Source organism: Bombina bombina, chromosome 2, assembly GCF_027579735.1.
Source record: "Bombina bombina isolate aBomBom1 chromosome 2, aBomBom1.pri, whole genome shotgun sequence".
Taxonomy (NCBI): Eukaryota; Metazoa; Chordata; class Amphibia; order Anura; family Bombinatoridae; genus Bombina; species Bombina bombina.
In genome coordinates, this window is record NC_069500.1 from 1,007,882,126 (window position 1) to 1,007,908,373 (window position 26,248).

A 26,248-nucleotide genomic window follows, 5' to 3' on the forward strand; every position below is an offset into this window, starting at 1 on the left:
GAAGGGGTTCAAACGGAACCCCCTGTAAAACATTAAGAACTAAGTTCAAACTCCATGGTGGAGCAACAGTTTTAAACACAGGCTTGATCCTAGCTAAAGCCTGACAAAAAGCTTGAACGTCCGGAACTTCTGACAGACGTTTGTGTAAAAGAATGGACAGAGCTGAAATCTGTCCCTTTAAGGAACTAGCGGATAAACCCTTTTCTAAACCTTCTTGTAGAAAAGACAATATCCTCGGAATCCTAACCTTACTCCATGAGTAACTCTTGGATTCGCACCAATATAAGTATTTGCGCCATATCTTATGGTAAATCTTTCTGGTAACAGGCTTCCTAGCCTGTATTAAGGTATTAATAACTGACTCAGAAAAACCACGTTTTGATAAAATCAAGCGTTCAATTTCCAAGCAGTCAGCTTCAGAGAAATTAGATTTTGATGTTTGAAGGGACCCTGGATCAGAAGGTCCTGTTTCAGAGGTAGCGACCAAGGTGGACAGGATGACATGTCCACTAGATCTGCATACCAAGTCCTGCGTGGCCATGCAGGCGCTATTAGAATCACTGATGCTCTCTCCTGTTTGATTCTGGCAATCAATCGAGGAAGCATCGGGAAGGGTGGAAACACATAAGCCATCCCGAAGGTCCAAGGTGCTGTCAAAGCATCTATCAGAACCGCTCCCGGATCCCTGGATCTGGACCCGTAACGTGGAAGCTTGGCGTTCTGTCGAGACGCCATGAGATCTATCTCTGGTTTGCCCCAACGTCGAAATATTTGGGCAAAGACCTCCGGATGAAGTTCCCACTCCCCCGGATGAAAAGTCTGACGACTTAAGAAATCCGCCTCCCAGTTCTCCACTCCCGGGATGTGGATTGCTGACAGGTGGCAAGAGTGAGACTCTGCCCAGCGAATTATCTTTGATACTTCCATCATTGCTATGGAGCTTCTTGTCCCTCCCTGATGGTTGATGTAAGCTACAGTCGTGATGTTGTCCGACTGAAACCTGATGAACCCCCTAGTTGTTAACTGGGGCCAAGCCAGAAGGGCATTGAGAACTGCTCTCAATTCCAGAATGTTTATTGGTAGGAGACTCTCCTCCTGATTCCATTGTCCCTGAGCCTTCAGAGAATTCCAGACAGTGCCCCAACCTAGTAGGCTGGCATCTGTTGTTACAATGTCCAGTCCGGCCTGCTGAATGGCATCCCCCTGGACAGATGTGGCCGAGAAAGCCACCATAGAAGAGAATTTCTGGTCTCTTGATCCAGATTCAGAGTAGGGGACAAGTCTGAGTAATCCCCATTCCACTGACTTAGCATGCACAATTGCAGTGGTCTGAGATGTAGGCATGCAAAGGGTACTATGTCCATTGCTGCTACCATTAAGCCGATCACCTCCATGCATTGAGCTACTGACGGGTGTTGAATGGAATGAAGGACACGGCATGCATTTTGAAGCTTTGTTAACCTGTCTTCTGTCAGGTAAATCTTCATTTCTACAGAATCTATAAGAGTCCCCAAGAAGGGAACTCTTGTGAGTGGAAAGAGAGAACTCTTCTTTTCATTCACCTTCCATCCATGCGACCTTAGAAATGCCAGTACTAACTCTGTATGAGACTTGGCAGTTTGAAAGCTTGAAGCTTGTATCAGAATGTCGTCTAGGTACGGAGCTACCGCAATTCCTCGCGGCCTTAGTACCGCCAGAAGAGCACCCAGAACCTTTGTGAAGATTCTCGGAGCCGTAGCCAATCCGAATGGAAGAGCTACAAACTGGTAATGCCTGTCTAGAAAGGCAAACCTTAGATACCGGTAATGATCTTTGTGAATCGGTATGTGAAGGTAAGCATCCTTTAAATCCACTGTGGTCATGTACTGACCCTTTTGGATCATGGGTAAAATTGTCCGAATAGTTTCCATTTTGAATGATGGAACTCTTAGGAATTTGTTTAGGATCTTTAAATCCAAGATTGGCCTGAAAGTTCCCTCTTTTTTGGGAACCACAAACAGATTTGAGTAAAACCCTTGTCCTTGTTCCGACCGCGGAACTGGATGGATCACTCCCATTAATAAAAGATCTTGTACGCAGCGTAGAAACGCCTCTTTCTTTATTTGGTTTGTTGACAACCTTGACAGATGAAATCTCCCTCTTGGGGGAGAGAATTTGAAGTCTAGAAGGTATCCCTGAGATATGATCTCTAACGCCCAGGGATCCTGGACATCTCTTGCCCAAGCCTGGGCGAAGAGTGAAAGTCTGCCCCCCACTAGATCCGTTCCCGGATCGGGGGCCCTCGATTCATGCTGTCTTAGGGGCAGCAGCAGGTTTCCTGGCCTGCTTGCCCTTGTTCCAGGACTGGTTAGGTCTCCCGCCTTGTCTGTAGCGAGCAACAGCTCCTTCCTGTTTTGGTGCAGAGGAAGTTGATGCTGCTCCTGCTTTGAAATTATGAAAGGAACGAAAATTAGACTGTCTAGCCTTAGGTTTGGCTCTGTCTTGAGGCAGGGCATGGCCTTTACCTCCTGTAATGTCAGCGATAATTTCTTTCAACCCGGGCCCGAATAAGGTCTGCCCTTTGAAAGGTATATTAAGCAATTTAGATTTAGAAGTAACGTCAGCTGACCAGGATTTTAGCCACAGTGCTCTGCGTGCCTGAATGGCGAATCCGGAATTCTTAGCGGTAAGTTTAGTTAAATGTACTACGGCATCCGAAATAAATGAGTTAGCTAACTTAAGGGCTTTAAGCTTGTGTGTAATCTCATCTAATGGAGCTGATTCAAGTGTCTCTTCCAGAGACTCAAACCAAAATGCTGCTGCAGCCGTGACAGGCACAATGCATGCAAGAGGTTGCAATATAAAACCTTGTTGAACAAACATTTTCTTAAGGTAACCCTCTAACTTTTTATCCATTGGATCTGAAAAGGCACAGCTATCCTCCACCGGGATAGTGGTACGCTTAGCTAAAGTAGAAACTGCTCCCTCCACCTTAGGGACCGTTTGCCATAAGTCCCGTGTGGTGGCGTCTATTGGAAACATCTTTCTAAATATCGGAGGGGGTGAGAACGGCACACCGGGTCTATCCCACTCCTTAGTAACAATTTCAATAAGTCTCTTAGGTATAGGAAAAACGTCAGTACTCGCCGGTACCGCAAAATATTTATCCAACCTACACATTTTCTCTGGTATTGCAACTGTATTACAATCATTCAGAGCCGCTAACACCTCCCCTAGTAATACATGGAGGTTTTCCAGCTTAAATTTAAAATTTGAAATATCTGAATCCAGTTTGTTTGGATCAGAACCGTCACCCGCAGAATGAAGCTCTCCGTCCTCATGTTCTGCAAATTGTGACGCAGTGTCTGACATGGCCCTAATATTATCAGCGCACTCTGTTCTCACCCCAGAGTGATCACGCTTACCTCTTAGTTCTGGTAATTTAGCCAAAACTTCAGTCATAACAGTAGCCATATCCTGTAATGTGATTTGTAATGGCCGCCCAGATGTACTCGGCGCTACATGTACTGACACGTGAGGCGAGTTAGTCGGCATAACTCTCCCCTCGTTGTTTGGTGAAATATGTTCAATTTGTACAGATTGACTTTTATTTAAAGTAGCATCAATACAGTTAGTACATACATTTCTATCGGGCTCCACTTTGGCTTTAGCACATATAGCACAGATATCTTCCTCTGAATCAGACATGTTTAACACACTAGCAAATAAACTAGCAACTTGGAAATACTTTTCAAGTAATTTACTATAATATGAAAACGTACTGTGCCTATAAGAAGCACAGAAAAAGTTATGACAGTTGAAAATTAATAAACTGAAAAGTTATAGCATCAAATCTTTGTAAAAAACACAATTTTAGCAAAGGATTGCTCCCATTAGCAAAGGATAACTAACCCTGATAGCAGAAAGAAAAAAAAAAAAAAAAAAAATACAGAAATAAACGTTTTTTTATCACAGTCAACTACAATCTCACAGCTCTGCTGTGAGTGATTACCTCCCTCAAAACAAGTTTTGAAGACCCCTGAGTTCTGTAGAGATGAACCGGATCATGCAGGGAAGACAATAAACTTCTGACTGAATTTTTTGATGCATAGCAAAAGCCCAAAAAAGGCCCCTCCCCCTCACACATAACAGTGAGAGAGATCAGTAAACTGTCATAAATTAAATAAAACGACTGCCAAGTGGAAAAAAATAGTGCCCAAAACATTTTTTCACCCAGTACCTCAGAAAATTAAACGATTTTACATGCCAGCAAAAAACGTTTAACATTAATAAATTGAGTGTTATTAAAAAGCCTGTTGCTAGTCCCTGCAAATTAGGCTAAAGTTTTATGCATACAGTATAATTCCAGTGAAGTGCCATTCCCCAGAATACTGAAGTGTAAAATATACATACATGACAGCCTGATACCAGTTGCTGCTACTGCATTTAAGGCTGAGTTTACATTATATCGGTATGGCAGAATTTTCTCATCAATTCCATTGTCAGAAAATAATAAGCTGCTACATACCTCTTTGCAGATTAATCTGCCCGCTGTCCCCTGATCTGAAGTTTACCTCTCCTCAGATGGCCGAGAAACAGCAATATGATCTTAACTACTCCGGCTAAAATCATAGAAAAACTCAGGTAGAATCTTCTTCAAATTCTACCAGAGAAGGAATAACACACTCCGGTGCTATTATAAAATAACAAACTTTTGATTGAAGGTATGAAACTAAGTATAATCACCACAGTCCTCTCACACATCCTATCTATTTGTTGGGTGCAAGAGAATGACTGGTAATGGCAGTTAGGGGAGGAGCTATATAGCAGCTCTGCTGGGTGAATCCTCTTGCACTTCCTGTTGGGGAGGAGTTAATATCCCATAAGTAATGGATGATCCGTGGACTGGATACACTTAACAAGAGAAATACTCATTTGCCTAATAATTCTGCACTCCCTGTATAGCTATGTACCCCTAATCTGCTGCCCCTAACACCGCCGACCCCTATATTATATTTATTAACCCCTAATCTGCCCCCCACAACGTCGCCTCCACCTGCCTACACTTATTAAACCCTAATCTGCCGAGCGGACCGCACCGCTATTATAATAAAGTTATTAACCCCTAATCCGCCTCACTCCCACCTCAATAACCCTATAATAAATAGTATTAACCCCTAATCTGCCCTCCCTAACATCGCCGACACCTAACTTCAAGTATTAACCCCTAATCTGCCGATCGGAGCTCACCGCTACTCTAATACATTTTTTAACCCCTAAAGCTAATTTTAACCCTAACCCTAACACCCCCCCTAAATTAAATATAATTTTTTTTTTTTTTTTTTAAAACAATTTTTTATTGAAGTTTCAATGAGAAATAATGTACATAGTTCGCCCATCGGCGGTAAATATAAAAAACAAGGCGTTGCATACAATGTTATAGCATGAAGGGAATTCTTCAGGAATATAAAACAAGCTGTCTAGGTGTAGTGTGTTTGTGTAAAGAAGTACACAACTGTGTCGGATGAGCATGTGTGGATGACTTTGCATAGCATGCCCTGATAATGTGGATGTGAGGCTATGGGCTATATAAAATGGAACTTCATTTTTTGTTATATTAACTTTGTGATGATCCCGACATCTATAGCAAGAGTGTCCTATATCTTTCTATTACGATAATGTTAAGATGTGGGGAGTTAGCTTTTGTAACGGCCATACTTAGGCCATGGGGTTTTATAAGAGGAAGGAAAAGTAGCGGGCAAGAGCCGCTCGTATTATGGGGGGAAATAGAGAGGAGGGGCGGAGCCATCTAAAATAAGGCAGCTAAGGATCCATGGGGAAAGATAGATAATGGGAGTAGAGAGGCAGTCACTCCTGTTAGGGTGTGCCCGAAGTCAGGGAAAGAGACTAATTATTGTTTAAGCTAAAGCTACATTTCACTCTAACCGACTCACGCACTCCATCAGGAGAGTAGCTAGTGCAGTAATGTGAAGAGGGTATACGACCTAATACAGAGACATAAATATAAGCATAGTACCTAGTCCTAGGCGTAGATTGTATGGCATCTGTGTGAGTAGTTACACCTAATGCTAATGATATATCATAGTATATGGCCTGAGGGGTAAGAGAGATATTAGAGATGTGGTGCGCCTCAAATACCATGATTAATAGAAAATAGTACCTGGATGCATTCTTAAACCGTATATATACCTGCTTAGTTACATTGGTGTAAGTTACATATATACATAGAATCTCTAAACACCATATATAAGTGAAAATAGGTACATTCTACCCTCCCAACAGAACCTCTAACTAGTACATACTCTAAGGAACAAATTACAGGAGAAATTGTAGTCCACCATGAGTTATGGATGAGGAGAATATAGTAGGGGCTAGATACGTTAATTTCTGTGAAACCTACGATCATAGTTATGGCTACACAAGCCTAAGGATATGGAGCTTTCTACTGCCCTTTTGACACTTCATAGGTGTGTATGGTGAGGTTAACCATAGTACATATCTGCAATGCAGTGGGGAAGTCTCAGCGATGGAAATCTATTTTAACATTATATATTTTAGCTAGAAGTGCATGCCTACCTAGTGTTTTCAATTCCTAAAATGATGATCAGCTGTGCAGTGTGTAATAAGCTTAACATGAGTGCTATCATTCTTACCCCTGGGTCCTTAATTTAAAATAGGAGCTAACCGAGTGGGATGGGTGATATGCTAAGGGGAGTGGCGATTTAAGGCAAGTCACAATACCATAGTAGTAATGATAATGGGGCAACTACTGTAACCTAGCGAGCTATAAAATATGGTTAACCTAATAGTGTTTAAGGAGTCGCCTCTAAGTTTAATGGATGGACTTAAAAACTAAAAATAAGAGAAGGGTAGGTAGTACAGGAGCAACTTTAGAATATTGGGACCTAATGAATAATGACCCAATGTACATACATCCCCAAACATACAAACAATAAGTAGTGGTAATAGGGTTAAGGTTACTTAAGATCTATCTAAAAAAAAAAATACCCTAACTTGAGGATTAATAAAATATGCACTACACAAACATAGTATGATGTAACATAAACAAAAAAGAAACATCAGCTCATGGGTCCTGAGAGACGGTTTAGGCTGCTGGGTATATCTTTAAAAGCTGTCCTTTAGCCTATGCCCGTAACCAGTGTTAGTCCGATGTCTGGCATCTGCATTGAAGTGAAGAAGTTAAATAGCCAGGCGGAGAGGTTCCGCACCGGTCCTCCGTGACACAAGGTTGGGGGATCATAAACATCTGCCCCTCCATAAGGTGGAAAGTGCAAGCTAACTCCGTGAATCAACCTCAGTGATGTTGTTCCCATGGGGCGATCTAAGTATGTGCGCAACTCCATATCGGCGACTATCTGAGAGTCCATCATAATGAATTCAGGATCCGGTGCTCTCTGGTTATCTTGCAATTCCTCCCGGTTCGGCCCGTGATGATGTCTGTATGCTCCTACCAGATCAGCAGTTGCTTTCAGGGGCACCAAAATTTCTGAAACATGAAGGGACTGCGAACGGATAGCCATGGTTGGACCTGATTTGTCGCTGCCATCTTGCTTGTTGTGTGGGGTGGAGAACTGCTCACGGAGCTGCATAAGTAACAAGTTCATTTCAGTGAAGTGATCTTCCAGGCTCCCACAAACCTGATCCTCGAACTTGTGCAATGCAGCCTCCAAATCCATTTAGCAGGTGTTAAGCGGAAGGTTTATCAGAACTGTTAGGAGGGATTATATCCACACCGCCTCGTTAGATAATTTAGGCCCCAAACCGTGATGACACTTAGAAAGCTCAGGAGTCGATAGGTTAAGGATTCGTTCATCAGAGGGTTAACAGACGTGGTTACTCTCAACCTCCAGATAATTTAAAGGTCCAGACCACTATAGTATTGTGTAATAGTCCATCTGCAATTAGTTATAGGAGAGGAGCTCCTTGAACACACGTCCACTCTCCTTGCTGGCTAACTCCGCCCCCCAATTAAATATAATTTTATTCTAACAAAATAAATTAACTCTTATTAAATAAATTATTCCTATTTAAATCTAAATACTTACCTGTAAAATAAATCCTAACCTAAGTTACAATTAAACCTAACACTACACTATCAATAAATTAATTAAATAAAATACCTACAACTATCTACAATTAAACCTAACACTACACTATCAATAAATTAATTAAATACAATATCTACAAATAAATACAATTAAATAAACTAACTAAAGTACAAAAAATAAAAAAAGAACTAAGTTACAAAAAATAAAAAAATATTTACAAACATTAGAAAAATATTACAACAATTTTAAACTAATTACACCTACTCTAAGCCCCCTAATAAAATAACAAAGCCCCCCAAAATAAAAAAATGCCCTACCCTATTCTAAATTAAAAAAGTTCAAAGCTCTTTTACCTTACCAGCCCTGAACAGGGCCCTTTGCGGGGCATGCCCCAAAGAATTCAGCTCTTTTTCCTGTAAAAAAAACACATACAATACCCCCCCCAACATTACAACCCACCACCCACATACCCCTAATCTAACCCAAACCCCCCTTAAATAAACCTAACACTAAGCCCCTGAAGATCTTCCTACCTTATCTTCACCATACCAGGTTCACCGATCGGTCCTCGGAAGTGTTGATCCAAGCCCAAGCGGGGGCTGAAGAGTGACGTCCATCCTCGGGCTGAAGTCTGGATCCAAGCGGCGGCTGAAGAAATCCATCATCGGGCTGAAGTCGGAAGTCCATCATCGGGATGAAGTCTTCTATCAAGCCGCATCTTCAATCTTCTTTCTTCTGGAGCGGAGCGGAGCGGAGCCATCTTCTTCCAAGCCGACGCGGAACATCCTCTTCAACCGACGCCTACTCACCGAATGATGGTTCCTTTAAATGACGTCATCCAAGATGGCGTCCCTCGAATTCCGATTGGCTGATAGGATTCTATCAGCCAATCGGAATTAAGGTAGGAATATTCTGATTGGCTGATGGAATCAGCCAATCAGAATCAAGTTCAATCCGATTGGCCGATCCGATCAGCCAATCAGATTGAGCTCGCATTCTATTGGCTGTTCCGATCAGCCAATAGAATGCAAGCTCAATCTGATTGGCTGATCGGATCGGCCAATCGGATTGAACTTGATTCTGATTGGCTGATTCCATCAGCCAATCAGAATTTTCCTACCTTAATTCCGATTGGCTGATAGAATCCTATCAGCCAATCGGAATTCGAGGGACGCCATCTTGGATGACGTCCCTTAAAGGAACCGTCATTCTTGAGTTGGACGTCGTCGGAAGAAGATTGGTCCGCGCTGGAGGTCTTCACGATGGAGCCGTTCCTCATCAGATGAAGATAGAAGATGCCGCTTGGATCAAGATGGTTGCCGGTCTGGATCGCCTCTTCTTCCCGGATAGGATGAAGACTTTGGAGCCTCTTCTGGACCTCTTCAGCCGCAGGATTATGGGCCCCCGCTTGGGTTGGATGAAGATTTTGGAGCCAGGACCGATCGGTGATACCCGGTGAGGTGAAGATAAGGTAGGAAGATCTTCAGGGGCTTAGTGTTAGGTTTATTTAAGGGGGGTTTGGGTTAGATTAGGGGTATGTGGGTGGTGGGTTGTAATATTGGGGGGGTATTGTATGTGTTTTTTTACAGGCAAAAGAGCTGAATTTCTTGGGGCATGCCCCGCAGAGGGCCCTGTTCAGGGCTGGTAAGGTAAAAGAGCTTTGAACTTTTTAAATTTAGAATAGGGTAGGGCATTTTTTTATTTTGGGGTGCTTTGTTATTTTATTAGGGGGCTTAGAGTAGGTGTAATTAGTTTAAAATTGTTGTAATATTTTTCTAATGTTTGTAAATATTTTTTTATTTTTTGTAACTTAGTTCTTTTTTATTTTTTGTACTTTAGTTAGTTTATTTAATTGTAGTTATTTGTAGGTATTGTATTTAATTCATTTATTGATAGTGTAGTGTTAGGTTTAATTGTAGGTAATTGTAGGTATTTTATTTAATTTATTTATTGCTAGTGTAGTGTTAGGTTTAATTGTAACTTAGGTTAGGATTTATTTTACAGGTTAATTTGTAATTATTTTAACTATTTTAGCTATTAAATAGTTCTTAACTATTTAATAGCTATTGTACCTGGTTAAAATAAATACAAAGTTATCTGTAAAATAAATATAAATCCTAAAATAGTTATAATATAATTATAATTTATATTGGAGGTATATTAGGATTTATTTTACAGGTAAGTATTTAGCTTTAAATAGGAATAATTTATTTAATAAGAGTTAATTTATTTCGTTAGATTTAAATTATATTTAACTTAGGGGGGTGTTAGTGTTAGGGTTAGACTTAGCTTTAGGGGTTAATACATTTATTAGAATAGCGGTGAGCTCCAGTCGGCAAATTAGGGGTTAATGTTTGAAGTTAGGTGTCGGCGATGTTAGGGAGGGCAGATTAGGGGTTAATACTATTTATTATAGGGTTATTGAGGCGGGAGTGAGGCAGATTAGGGGTTAATAACTTTATTATAATAGCGGTGCTGTCCGCTCAGCAGATTAGGGGTTAATAAGTGTAGGCAGGTGGAGGCGACATTGTGGGGGGCAGATTAGGGGTTAATAAATATAATATAGGGGTCGGCGGTGTTAGGGGCAGCAGATTAGGGGTACATAGGGATAATGTTAGTAGTGGCGGTTTACGGAGCGGCAGATTAGGGGATAAAAAAAATATGCAGGGGTCAGCGATAGCGGGGGCGGAAGAATAGGGGTTAATAAGTGTAAGGTTAGGGGTGTTTAGACTCGGGGTACAGGTTAGAGTGTTAGGTGCAGACGTAGGAAGTGTTTCCCCATAGCAAACAATGGGGCTGCGTTAGGAGCTGAACGCGGCTTTTTTGCAGGTGTTAGGTTTTTTTTCAGCTCAAACAGCCCCATTGTTTTCTATAGGGGAATCGTGCACGAGCACGTTTTTGAAGCTGGCCACGTCCGTAAGTACCGCTGGTATCGAGAGTTGAAGTTGCGGTAAATATGCTATACGCTCCTTTTTTGGAGCCTAACGCAGCCATTCTGTGAACTCTAAATACCAGCGGTATTTAAATGGTGCGGCCAGAAAAAACTCTAAATCTAGGTGTATAGCTTTTTCAAAAGTGTAATTTTGTATGCACCGTGCACCAGCATTTTAAACACAGGTCTTGCTCAGAGAGCCTTAGGTGCTTGTACCATCTGTTAAAGGGCCATAATACCCAAATGTTTAAACACTTGAAAGTGATGCAGCATAGCTGTAAAAAGCTGACTAGAAAATATCACCTGAACATCTCTATGTAAAAAAAGAAAGATATTTTACCTCAAAAGTTCCTCAGTAGCCACATCCCATTGTAAAGGATTTCTAAGCAGCATATTAGTATGTCTGTCCTGGGACAGCTGAAAGGATGAGCCTTGTGCACTCTCATGTTATTTCCCTATTCAGTGTAACAATGAAATCTCATGAGAGTTAAGTGAAATTTCATGAGATCACAGTAAAAGAATTCATGACCTCAGCACTACTGATGCTGATTGGCTGCTGTTCATTTCTTCATTTTTTTTACCTGCAGCTGGGAGCAGGTGAAGTATAACTTTTTACACAGCACTTACTCTGCTGAGCTGAGGAGATTGTGAGGTAAAATATCTTCCTTTTTTACATAGAGATGCTCAGGTGATATTTTCCTGTCAGCTTTTTACAGTTATACTGCATCAGTTTCAAGTGATTTAGCATATAAGTATTATGTCCCTTTAATGACTCGATTAGTTAAAGGGACACTGAACCCAAATTTTTTCTTTTGTGATTAAGGTAGAGCATGCAATTTTAAGCAACTTTCTAATTTACTCCTATTAGCAAATGTTCTTCATTCTCTTAGAATCTTTATGTGAAAAGCAAGAATGTAAGTTTAAATGTCGGCCCATTTTGGTGAACAACCTGGGTTGTTCTTGCGGATTGGTGGATAAATTCATCCACCAATAAACAAGTGCTGTCCAATGTTCTGGACTTTCTTTTTCAAATAAAGATAGCAAGAAAACAAAGAAAAATTGATAATAGGAGCAAATTAGAAAGTTGCTTAAAATTGCATGCTCTATCTAAATCACAAAAGAAAAAATTTGGGTTCAGTGTCCCTTTAATTACTGACATAATACACGCATACTGGTGCTCGGACAGCTGCAGCATTTAAAATACTTATGCACTGGCAATATCTAGCTATTACCCCACATGCACGTGCAGATAAAAAATTTTTTACCTTAAAACAGTGATAACTTTTACTAGAAGCATTTTTGCCAATGCATGTATATAGCAAATACATTTCTATTCTAAGAGGTAATTCATCTATGTACACTTAAATTTTATCTGGAATATCCTTTAAGACCCTTCCTATTCCGTGGAATATTCTGCGTGTATATATGTAAATACATACATACAGTACATCCATACATAAATATATATTCTAATTAAGGGCTTTTTCATATATGTCAAATTTGTTTTTCACATTTCAAGGTTTCACAGCTGCTTTTAACAAATTTCAAGTTGTTTTTAAACAAACACAGGCTCAAGTTTTATAATCTGAGATGCATCTCTGCTGGTTTTGATAATTCACTTCAGACATCATGTTGTTATCTCTTTGGTCTTAATGCGGGTATATAAATAGTTTAAGTGCATGAAAAACAGATGCATCTAGAAAATTCCCAGCCCTGTGAACAAGGATTTTCTCCCATTAACTGCATTTCTGAGATGGCTTTTAGCTGTAGAACTATTACTCAATCATTCAATACTAACTCTTTATTCAGACAAAGATTTTCTTGTCTGTTAAGTTGGATATTTATCACATTTTTATTTCAGTTATGTTGTGGTATAATTTTTCAGTTGCTGATGGCAGACAGACATAGTCAAAATAGTTACTGAATGCATAATCTTTACTCTATCTTTCAGTATACCACTATATTCTGAGAATGTTCTGTTTTGCTTTTTTTAAATGATATGTTTTTATATCCTTTGTAAATATTACACAAATATAAAAAAAGTTGTTTATTTTGATGCTTAGTAGAAAATGTATAATGTAAAATGTAATAAGTTATGAAAAGTGAAAAAATGCTGTTTCTAAACAAAAACAAAACATATTTTAAGCCTTACCTGTATGATAAAACTTCCCTGAAAATCCAAGATTGAAAGTAAAATTTGCGACCTGAGTTCTCAATAATCGCTGTGTTGCTAGCAAAGCCTGAAAAACAGAGAAACATAAAAACAGACATGTAATGTAGTCATTATAAAAATGTATTAAAGGGGCAGTCTACTCCAGAATGTTTAATGTTTGAAAAGATAGATTATCCTTTTATTACCCATTCTCCAATTTTGCATAACTGTGATAATAATATACTTTTTACCTCTGTGATTACCTTGTATCTAAGCCTCTGCAGACTGCCCCCCATTTTTGGTTTAACACCTGGGTTGCGCTTGCTGATTGGTGGCTAAATATACCCCCCCTCCCCAATTAACAAGCACTATCCATGGTGCTGAACCAAAAATGGGCAAGCTACTTAGCTTAGATTCCTGCTTTTTCAAATATAGATAGCAAGAGAATAAAGAAAAATTGATAATAGGAGTAAATTAGAAAGTTGCTTAAAATTGCAAGCTCTATCTGAATCACTAAAGACAAAATTTGAGTTTTATTATCCCTTCAAACATCAATAAGAAGCATCTTCTTTGTAAGCCTGCTGTCAATATTTACCTTTTTGAAAATATATGTCTTCCACTGTGTAAAAACATCATAGTTATCACTGGAGACAGCAATGGTTTTCAAGCTTTTACCCTTATTACTGTATTTGATGACCCTTTAAAATTAATTGTTTTAAAATCCTTTATATAGAATATTAGATTTAAAAAAAAAAATCAGTGTGCCCTAAAAAAGTCCAATTATATTACTTGATTTGATATAAAATATTCTACCAAATTAATTTTGATACATTTTGGCAGGGTGAAAGAATAAAAGGGGTGTATATATTATTATCTGAGAATCAATCAGTTTATTTATGTAGAAAGAAAAAAGCAAAACTTGGGTTTTTCTATTTTAAATCATCAAAACTGTCAGCAATTTCAATTTAACCTATTCTACATCAATTAAAGATTTAATGGCAACATGAGACTTAAAGATTGATTTCAGTTTTGCAGACTGATGTTATACATTCAGTAATGAATTTGTTTTAATGTGTACTTGGCAATGTCAATGGCCAAGATTCATAAAGGCTCATGAGTTTACAAAGGTACCTTTCTGTAAAGGGGAAATTATGGATGAAATTCAATAAGCGTCACTTTACATCTATCTTTAACAAATATAGCTGTGTGAAGTGCCCAATACATGATATCTTGCACATCAAAGGAGAACCACTAGCACAATAGAAAGACAATAAATACAACTGCAGCACTTGTAGGTTTGTAAAAATATAATCTTAATTTGAAAATATTTGCATTTACTGGTTGTGGGTATTCGGATCATGTTTAAGATTTTTCATCTACACTTTCGTGCCAGTAGAATTCATAAAGACTATTGCCATTCAGCTAGATTACAAGTTATGCGCACTATAGGGAAATTAATGAACGCAACAAAAGTTGTGTTATTTAACCCTCTATAGCACAGCCATTACAAGTTTTGAAACAGCCGGCTTGTGCGTGCGATATGGTGGTTTTAAGCTCCATACTGCACACAATTTAAGCTCTGTTTTGGCGTGCTCGTGCCCGCTTTCCCCATAGATTTCAATGGGGAGAGCAGGTCAGAAAAAAGCCTAACACCTGCGATCGCGGAATGAAAAGCTCCTTAATGCAGCCCCATTGATGTCTATGGGGAAAATAAAAATAAAGTTTAAACCTTACACCTTAACATAAAACCTAAGTCTAAACACCTCTAATCTGCTGTCCCTGACATAACCGCCACCTACATATTGTTATTAACCCCTAATCTGCCGCTGAAATAAAGCTATTAACCCTTAATCTGCCTCTCCCAATATCGTCGCCACTATACTAAAGTTATTAACTCCTTTTCCCCTGCACCCCAACATCGCCCACACTATAATAAAGTTATTAACCCCTAAACCCCTGGCCTCCCACATCACTACCACTAAATAAACCTATTAACCCTTAAACCGACAGCCCCCCTCATCGCAACAACCTAAATTAAACTATATTAACCCCTAAACCTAACCCTAACGTAACCCTAACTCTAAACCTAACCCTAAATGTAACACTAACACCCCCTAACTTTAACATAATTAAAATAGAGCTAAATTAAAGTTAAAATTATTAACTAAATAATTCATATTTAAAACTAAATACATACTTACCTTATTAGTTAAAAACAACCGATGTAGAGCATAGAGCTATACTCTATCTGAAAGATCAGATTATATATCTCCTTATTTACCTCATTCTAACAGTATCCAATGTTGAAAACCCTATCTAGATAGGCTGAAAAAAAGCAATTCATATTTAAATATGCCTCTTCTCATTGACTAACCAGATGTGTTTAGCTAGGTCCCAGTATTGCATTGATGCCCTGAAGGTGAATTTAACTATGTGTTTACACCATTTGTGGAGGTTAAACAAGAAAATGAAACACAAATGAAGAATTCAGCCAGTTAAAATATTTTGTTAGTCCAATAAAAAGGTGTCACCATGTATAGCAATTGCTATTGTTAATAATGTCATTTTAAGTATATAAGTGATATATAACTGTAATAATACTTATTTTTTTATCAGCTGAATTTCAGGAAACATATCAAAGTTGCCTAATCAACACTGATATCTGTGATAAGATAACTTTTATGTAAAAGCTTTATAGAAATTATACTAATCTTTCTACAGATTTAAATTTTGAATTGACAAATCAATTATTATATTTATAAAAGATAAGCATATGGATTTCAAAATGATATGCCGAGTGGCTACTGTTTTTTTGTTTTTTTTTCCAACCTGCAGTGGGACAGTAGTTGAAGAATAACTGTCTACATAGCACTTACTATTGTGAGCTGAAGAATTTTTATTTCTTTTTTTTACATAGAAATGTTGTTCATGAAATATTTTCTTGTCAACTTTTTATAGTAATGCTGCTTAACTTTCAAGTGGTTTAGCATATGGGTATAATGCCCCTTTAAACTATTGCAGAATTGCTGTATTGCTATAGTGTATAAATACAATTTACGTTTTTCACAGTTTTTCACATAATAGTAAACTTAGGACAATGGTTAAAACATGTAATGAAATGGGGTCTAAAAGTGATTGGCACCAAAATATAACGAGTTTCCTTAAAATGGTTAAAATGTTTATATGCAAAGGGCTTTTACATCATCAAAAACTTTTACATTACAGACTTAATATTATATAAATTGAAACATTTTCAAATTTACATAATATATGGCAGTGAAAAAAAGATTTTTAAAGTGTATAGTGCTTTAGTAATATTTTAAAAGACTATACCCACTAAATAATTTCATTACTTAATATGTATAATGTACTTTGGAAAAAGAACACTTAAAAGTAATTGCTTATGATGTCTAAGTAAAAATAGCCTTCAATATTTTATTAATTCCCCCATTACTTTGTCACTTACGGCTTTTAGTGTGTCATCTTGGAATTGTCATTTCATAATCTGTGTAAATGCTGCATATTCATTTATGCATAGTGCTTGTTTTTGGGTCAAGAAGATTTTTGTATGTTTTTTTCTCAATAGTGAATCTATTTAGTAGGGATTAAACTTTTCAAATGATGTGGCTAATTACAGAAGACTGTCATTTGCATTCCCAACTTTCTAGGGCTATTTATCGTCTCACATTTCAGCTGTAATAGAAGGTAATTTACTTTTCTTTATTAAGTGCATTAAAACTTAATGCCTTGGATATCACTGACACTAAGCATTCGATTCTTCTCAAATTGAATGTGCCAAGACATTTTGCTGGGCCATATTAGCTTTATTTATGTGCCATGTTCTGAATTGTTAGCTGCTAATGAGTCTTCTGCACTTCTCGCTCCAGGGCCAAAAACTAACCTCATTTTAATGAGTTCATTATTTGCTGTCTCCGGAATGAAGGACAACACATTCTCCTTTTAATTAAAGGTCAGATGACCTCTGGGTTGGAAAAGTGAACAGGTTACAAAGACTAAGGTAAAGCAGAAAGATACATTTTCTAACCTGTATACATACAGAAATTTGCAGTATTTATACAAATATTTAAAATTCCTGTCAGTATGGCTCATTCTCCAAGAAATTGCAAAAGTGAAAAACAATTTAGTTTATTCTGGCTGGATGATATTGATATTATTAAAGACACAGAGACAAATATTATACATGTACTTAGTTTTTCTGTTCCTATTAAACATTTTAACAGTGCAATCTTCTTTCAAATAAAATAGTATCTGAAAAAAGGTACATAACAGACAATGACAGTGCGGATCAGGTCCGACAGACATCGCTGAATGCAGAAAGCAATACGCTCTCCATATTCAGCATTGCACCAGTAGCACACAAGAGCTGCTGGTGCAACGCCGCCCCCTGCAGACTCGCGGCCAATCGGCCGCCAGCAGGGGGTGTCAATCAACCCAATCGTACTCGATCGGGTTGAATTGTGGCGATTCCTGTCCGCCTCATCAGAGCAGGCGGACAGGGTTATGGAGCAGCGGTCTTCAGACCGCTGCTTCATAACTGATGTTTCTGGCGAGTCTGAAGACTTGCCAGAAACACGGGCCCACAAGCTCCATACAGAGCTTGATAAATGGGCCTCATCATCTTATTACACAAATTTAACATCCCAAAAGCCTGACCAGTAGAAGAGGGGGAATGGAGATTACTTTAGGAAATGTCCAATCAGTGTTTTTATCATTGCAAACTCACCAGCTTCCCTGAGTTCTGTGCACAGAGCTTAGTTCCACCTCTCCTCTAGTCACGGCTCTTCCTGAGAAGCTCCAGCCCTCTGACTGACACAAAATACAGCTTAAGATAGCCAAACTCAATAGTCTTTGTGCTTGGTTATCATACAAACTACTGTGTTCTTGCACACTTTATTTTTTATACTTGAGCCCCCCTGCTTCTCAGAAGGCTGCTTTAAAATCTGCCCACAGCTCTCAGCAAGTTTGTATCACAGCCTCTCTACAACACAGAAGATTGTTACACTGACTGCAGCTCCTCCTCCTACAGCCTGTTCCAAGACTCTCACTCAGGAATTCATTTGATTAAAGGGACATTACTCATCTTTGCCCTTCTATCTTCCTATATCTCTGTATAATTGGGTCTACTCTGCAGTTGGGGTTCTACCTTGTACATTTTCTCCAGTAGTGACATTTTATAGTTTTCAGGATAGCTCCTCACATTGTAGAGGCTACTATGGGCCAGATGATCAAAAACGCTCTATCATGGAGAGAAACCATGCACACTTTTTGGCTGCTTATTTCAAGCATTATATTGCAATGTTTGTTTATCTAGCTAATTTATACAGGGTTCTGGATGAGATAAACAGCTCTCAAGCTAAAATTTGCCTTTCTAAAATTCATTTAGGGACCTCGCAATACTGACGAGACTTAGATAATCTTGCCAGTGAGGAGACCTTTAGATTAATGGGCCCTAAAACTGCTTCCCTTTCTCTTTGCTAACAATTGGAGGATTTGACACATGACTGGGAGATAAAGTTTAACACAAAATTATGCATTTAGGGAAGAAAAATCCAAATGTTAATTACAGACTCAATTATACTTTACTGGCTGTTAAAAAATGATGAACGGGACTTTGGGATTATTATTTCTGATAATTTAATTTAGTAAAACATGTAGTACTGCAGTGAGTAAGGCCAGCAGAATGCTTGGATGTATTGGTAGAGGTATTTGCAGCAGAAATAGTTCTTATGCCACTTTACAGATCATTAGTTAGGCCTCATCTTGATTATTGTGTGTAGTTCTGGAGGCCAAGAGGCCGATTTATCTCATGCCCGACAGACATCGATGAATACCAGCATATGCTGTTGGCATTTATCATTGCACAAGCAGTTTGGCCGCTAGCAGGGGGGTGTCAATCAGCCCGATCGTATGAGATCATGCAGATTGATGTTCGAAGCCTCAGAGAAGATGGACCAGTTAAGGAGCAGCGATCTTGAAATCGTTGCTTCATAACTGCTGTTTCCGGCGAGCTTAAGGGCTCGTGCAGAAACAGGGGACATTCGGCCCTTGATAAATTGCCCCCCATATATTCAGAGGGACATAAACAAACTTGAATCTGTGCAAAAGAGGGCTACCAAAATTGTACATGGTCTAAAAAATAAAACGTATCAGGAGAGGATCAATATTTATATAATATATACCTAAATATTTATAGCTTAGAGGAGACAAGGGAACTTTCAAGTATATTAAAGGGTTTAGTAAAACTGAGCAAGTGAGTATTTTACATAAAAAGAAAAAATTAAGGGGTTATGATCTCAAGCTGAATGGTCATTACTTCCTTTTGGGAAGTTTATCCCATTAATGTATCACCCTTTCTGTAAAGAAGTGCCATGTCCGCCGCACATCGATAAATGCCGACGGCATATGCTGTCGGCATTTATCATGGCACCAGCAGTTCTGGTGAACTGCTGGTGCAATACCACACCCTGCAGATTTGCTAGCAGGGGGTGTCAATCAACCCGATCATATTCGATCGGGCTGATTGCTGTCCGCCACCTCAGAGGTGGCGGACAAGTTAAGGAGCAGCGGTCTTAGGACTGCTGCTTCTTAACTTCCACTTCAGTCGGAACTGATCGGAACAGCCAATAGAATGTGAGCTCAATCTGATTGGCTGATCGGATCAGCCAATCGGATTGAACTTGATTCTGATTGGCTGATTCCATCAGCAAATCAGAATTTTCCTAACTTAATTCCGATTGGCTGATAGAATCCTATCAGCCAATCGGAATTTGAGGGACGCCATCTTGGATGACGTCCCTTAAAGGAGCCTTCATTCGTTGGTAGTCTGTCGGGCCAGCAGGATGTTCCGCGTCGGAGGTCTGCAAGATGGATCCGGAAGAAAGAAGATTGAAGATGCCGTTGATAGAAGACTTCAGCCGGATCATGGACCTCTTCAGCTCCCGCTTGGATGATGACTTCAGCCGGATCATGGACCTCTTCAGCTCCAACTTGGATGATGACTTCAGCCGGATCATGGACATCTTCAGCCCCCTGCTTGGGCTTCGATCAGGACATCGGAGGAGCTCTTCTGGATCGATCGGTGAACCTGGTATGGTGAAGATAAGGTAGGAAGATCTTCAGGGGCTTAGTGTTAGGTTTATTTAAGGGGGGTTTGGGTTAGATTAGGGGTATGTGGGTGGTGGGTTGTAATGTTGGGGGGGGTATTGTATGTGTTTTTTTTACAGGCAAAAGAGCTGAATTATTTGGGGCATGCCCCGCAAAGGTCCCTGTTCAGGGCTGGTAAGGTAAAAGAGCTTTGAACATTAGTAATTTAGAATAGGGTAGGGCATTTTTTTATTTTGGGGGTCTTTGTTAATTTATTAGGGGGCTTAGAGTAGGTGTAATTAGTTTAAAATTGTTGTAATATTTTTCTGATGTTTGTAAATATTTTTTTTATTTTTTGTAACTTAGTTTTTTTTTATTTTTTGTACTTTAGTTAGTTTATTTCATTGTATTTATTTGTAGATATTGTATTTAATTAATGTATTGATAGTGTAGTGTTAGGTTTAATTGTAACTTAGGTTAGTATTTATTTTACAGGTAATTTTGTAATTATTTTAACTATTTTAGCTATTGTACCTGGTTAAAATAAATACAAAGTTACCTGTAAAATAAATATAAATCCTAAAATAGCTATAATATAAATATAATTTATATTGTAGCTATATTAGGATTTATTTTACAGGTATTTAGCTTTAAATAGGAATAATTTATTTAATAAGAGTTAATTTATTTCGTTAGATTTAAATTATATTTAACTTAGGGGGGTGTTAGTGTTAGGGTTAGACTTAGCTTTAGGGGTTAATACATTTTTTAGAATAGCGGTGAGCTCCAGTCGGCAGATTAGGGGTTAATGTTTGAAGTTAGGTGTCGGCGATGTTAGGGAGGGCAGATTAGGGGTTAATACTATTTATTATAGGGTTAGTGAGGCGGATTAGGGGTTAATAACTTTATTATAATAGCGGTGCGGTCCGCTCGGCAGATTAGGGGTTAATAAGTGTAGGCAGGTGGAGGCGACGTTGTGGGGGGCAGATTAGGGGTTAATAAATATAATATAGGGGTCGGCGGTGTTAGGGGCAGCAGATTAGGGGTACATAGGGATAATGTAAGTAGCGGTGGTTTACGGAGCGGCAGATTAGGGGTTAAAAATAATATGCAGGGGTCAGCGATAGTGGGGGCGGCAGAATAGGGGTTAATAAGTGTAAGGTTAGGGGTGTTTAGACTCGGGGTACATGTTAGGGTGTTAGGTGCAGACGTAGGAAGTGTTTCCCCATAGACAACAATGGGGCTGCGTTAGGAGCTGAACGCGGCTTTTTTGCAGGTGTTAGGTTTTTTTTCAGCTCAAACAGCCCCATTGTTTTCTATGGGGGAATCGTGCACGAGCACATTTTTTAGGCTGGCCGCGTCCATAAGCAACTCTGGTATCGAGAGTTGAAGTTGCGTTAAATATGCTCTACGCTCCTTTTTTGGAGCCTAACGCAGCCATTCTGTGAACTCTCAATACCAGAGTTATTTAAAAGGTGCGGCCAGAAAAAAGCCAGCGTTAGCTACGCGGGTCGTTACCGACAAAACTCTAAATCTAGCCGAAAGAGAGACAGAGGGGAGAGAGACAGAGAAAGAGACCATGGGGGAGAATGAGACATGTAAGAAGAGAGACAGAGGGGGTGAGAGAGACAGGGAGAGAGAGATGGATAGAGAGAGACAGAGGGAGAGAGACAGGGAGAGAGAGAGAGAGAGAGAGAGAGAGAGAGAGAGAAGGGGAGAGAGAGACAGAGGGGAGAGGGAGAGAGACAGAGGGGAGAGGGAGAGAGACAGAGGGGGAGAGGGACAGAGGGGGAGAGGGAGAGAGACAGAGGGGGAGAGGGAGAGAGACTGAGGGGGAGAGGGAGAGAGACAGAGGGGGAGAGGGAGAGAGACAGAGGGGAGAGGGAGAGAGACAGAGGGGGAGAGGGAGAGAGAGAGAGAGAGAGAGAGAAGGGGAGAGAGAGACAGAGGAGAGAGGGAGAGAGACCGAGGTGAGAGGGAGAGAGACAGAGGGGGAGAGGGAGAGAGACAGAGGGGGAGAGGGAGAGAAACAGAGGGGGAGAGGGAGAGAGATAGAGGGGGAGAGGGAGAGAGAGAGAGAGAGAGAGAGAGAGAGAGAGAGAGAAGGGGAGAGAGAGACAGAGGGGAGAGGGAGAGAGGGAGAGGTGAGAGGGAGAGAGACAGGGGGGAGAGGGACAGAGGGGGAGAGGGAGAGAGACAGAGGGGGAGAGGGAGAGAGACAGAAGGGGAGAGGGAGAGAGACAGAGGGGGAGAGGGAGAGAGACAGAGGGGAGAGAGACAGAGGGGAGAGAGACAGAGGGGGTAGAGAGAGAGACAGAGGGGAGAGAGAGAGACAGAGGGGAGAGAGAGAGAGAGACAGAGGGGAGAGAGAGACAGAGGGGAGAGAGAGAAAGAGGGGAGAGGGAAAGGGAGAGAGACAGAGGGGAGAGGGAGAGAGACAAAGGGGAGAGGGAGAAAGACAGAGGGGAGAGGGAGAGAGACAGAGGGGGAGAGGGAGAAAGACAGACACACACACACATAGTGCAAAGGCATGTTAAAAAACAAGGGACAGTAGATTCAGGTTAAATATGAAATTACAAGAAAAATAAATCCAATTTACTTCTTCTCTCTTGGTATTGTACCTTGAAGAGTAAACCTGGGTAGGCCCTTGCACCAAGGTTTACTCTTCAACAAAAGGATACTAAGAAAACATAATAAAAGTTAAGTTGTTTTTGTTTTTTAATTGAGCAGTTTTGATTACTGTACCATAATGTACCATAAATTTCCTTGCAGACACCAAATGATTTAGCAAGTAGACAACAGGTTTCTACACGTCATGATTAATATAAGTATCTTAATAAAATTAGAACTTTTTTTTCTGTTACAACTTCCCTATATTTTAAAGAAGCTGCTCCTGTGTTTTAAAATACATCTGAAACTGAACTTCGAACTTCACCCACAGTCCCACCTTTCTGGAGAGCTCAGTTTTAGGTAACTGTTCCAGCCTGGCAGAGGCTGTGTTCTGCTTCACCACAGACCATATTTTTAAGGCTGGGCCATGATGTTTTCTGCTAAATGAAAATAGTCACAAGTAGACTTTGTCCCCTCAAAATATAAATACATTCAGCTTGTTGGGCCACTGGCAGTAAACATCCTTTTACCATATAACTTCCTGCTCAAATAAACAGGCATCTAGATTAAGTAATGCTCAAAATAAATAACTTAATTTACTTAATCTAGATGCCTGGGCAGGAAGTTACATGGTGAAAGGAATGGCTTTAACACTTGGCTGGCTTGCGATATATTAAACGCTAATGATTCTTTAGTCCCATACTAGTGTACAAAAACTTGCTTAGCACGGAATGCCCTAGGAGAGATGATCCACAAATAAGTGTTGCCGCAGCCAAGCCAACTCCACTCCATCTGATCTCATATACGGATGCGTGACGGTAATACTATATTCTCTCTCTCTTCTGAATTGTGTTTGGCTGTTTTTATTTATTGCAGGTAAAGGAAAAGTTTTGTCACAAAACTCCTCCTTTACCTGCAATAAATAAAAACATATACAATTCAGAAGAGAAAGAATATAGTATTACCCGTCATGCATCCGTATATGAGATCAGGATCAGATCATCATCTATTGCAATTTGTATGGCTGCAGTGTAGATGAACAATGCAGCAGACTCCTGACCGGCCGGCTTTAGGGGGAAACTACTAGTAGTAAGTGTAGTGTTATGTACTTACTATAACCAGTGTGGACTGTGCGACGGACCCGGTGGCTGGCTCAGGGCTGCTGCAGTCACGGTGGAGGGAGACACAAGACCTTGGCTCTCAGTCTCAACCTCTCACCTCTTGTTTCAGTTCTTCAAGACGTTCACTGTGTAGTCCTCAGCTCAGTGTGGCTCAGTGAGCATCTCAGTAGTCTCCTTTTATCTGCCGCCTTGATGACGTCATGCCGCATCCCATCTCAGTCTCCCGCCTGCCGCACCAGTATGTCCCACCCCCACTGACTAAGTCACTCACTGTCAGTGAGACTGGGACTGCAGCGCTTATTGGCTGATGGGGCAGACAGGGCTCCAGAGGCTGGTATAGACCAGCCTCCATTGGGAGCAGTATGTGCCGCTAGAAGGACTCTGAGACTTTTGCCAGCAGCCACTGGGTGGCAGTCTCCCTCTCCGCCAGCCCATACAAACAAATACAAACATATTGCGCAACGGTAGGGCTCACAGCCTCTGCCTAGTTGCGCAATGTGTATGTATTTGATTAGGATTTAAAATCAATAATTATGCAGAGCATGAGCGCAGTGACACACACACACACAATGAATCAAACGGGGTGGGGGGGTCACCCGAAAATACCCAAAAAATAAATTATAAAAAAACATATTTTTATTTTATTTTTTTATTATTAATTAAATAAGGTGTAACTGTAATTATACAGATAGGACAGGTGAGGCACTGCCTCACATGCCTCCTATGACAGCACGTCACTGCACTACACTATAATTAAATAAATTAACTAAATTAATAACAATTAAATAAATTAAATTAAATTAGATAAAGTACAAAAAACACCCCCACTAAATTACAGAAAATAATAAACAAATTACAAGATATTTAAACTAATTACACCTAATTTAATAGCCATATCAAAATAAAAAAGCCCCCCCCCCAAAATAAAAAAACCCTAGCCTAAACTAAACTACCAATAGCCCTTAAAGGGACCTTTTGCAGGGCATTGCCCCAAAGTAATCAGCTCTTTTACCTGTAAAAAAAAATACAAACAACCCCACCAACAGTAAAACCCACCACCCACACAACCAACCCCTCAAATAAAATACTATCTAAAAAAAACTAAGATCCACATTGCCCTGAAAAGGGCAAATGGATGGGCATTGCCCTTAAAAGGGCAGTTAGCTCTTTTGTGGCCCAAACCCTAACCTAAAAATAAAACCCACCCAATACACCCTTAAAAAACCTTACACTAACCCCCTGAAGATCGACTTACAGTTCTGAAGACCGGGACATCCATCCTCAAGGAAGCAGCAGAAGTCTTCATCCAACCGGGCCGAAGTCCTCAACGAAGCCGGGAGAAGTCTTCATCCAAGCCAGGCGAAGTGGTCCTACAGACGGGCAGAAGTCTTCATCCAGATGGCCTCTTCTATCTTCATCCATCCTACGCGGAGCGACTCCATCTTCAAGACATCCGACGCAGAGCCTCCTCTTCAAATGAAGTCTTCTTACTGAATGACGCTTCCTTTAATTGATGTCATACAAAATGGCATCCCTTAGATTCCGATTGGCTGATAGAATTCTATCAGCCAATCGGCATTAAGGTAGAAAAAATCCTATTGGCTGATGCAATCAGCCAATAGGATTAAGCTTGCATTCTATTGGCTGTTCCAATCAGCCAATAGAATGCAAGCTCAATCCTATTGGCTGATTGGATCAGCCAATAGGGTTGAACTTCAATCCTATTGGCAGATTGCATCAGCCAATAGGATTTTTTTCTACCTTAATTCCAATTGGCTGATAGAATTCTATCAGCCAATCGGAATCTAAGGGATGCCATCTTGGATGACTTCACTTAAAGGAACCTTCATTCATCGGGTAGTCATCGGAAGAAGAGGATGCTCCGCATCGGATGTCTTAAAGATGGAGCCACTCCGCATCGGATGGATGAAGATAGAAGATGCCGTCTGGATGAAGACTTCTGCCCATGTGGAGGACCACTTTGCCCGGCTTGGATGAAGACTTCTCCCACTTCCTTGAGGATGGATGTCCAGTCTTCAGAACTGTAAGTCGATATTCAGGGGGTTAGTGTTAGGATTTTTTAAGGGAGTATTGGGTGGGTTTTATTTTTAGGTTAAGGTTTGGGCTGCAAAAGAGCTAACTGCCCTTTTAAGGGCAATGCCCATCCAAATGCCCTTTTCAGGGCAATGGGGAGCTTAGGTTTTTTAGATAGTATTTTATTTGGGAGTTGGTTGTGTGGGTGGTGGGTTTTACTGTTGAG

At 40.1% G+C, this 26,248-nt stretch overlaps 1 protein-coding gene across 1 annotated transcript in view; it reads right to left on the bottom strand.

The window, feature by feature from the left end:
• LOC128649980 (bifunctional heparan sulfate N-deacetylase/N-sulfotransferase 4) overlaps positions 1 to 26,248 on the bottom strand; it is a 904,342-nt gene that overhangs the window by 687,388 nt on the left and 190,706 nt on the right. Inside the window, exon 2 of the mRNA XM_053703589.1 lies at positions 13,154 to 13,241. Within this exon, the coding sequence (XP_053559564.1) occupies positions 13,154 to 13,241 (88 nt within the window). The remainder of the gene's footprint in view (positions 1 to 13,153; positions 13,242 to 26,248) is intronic.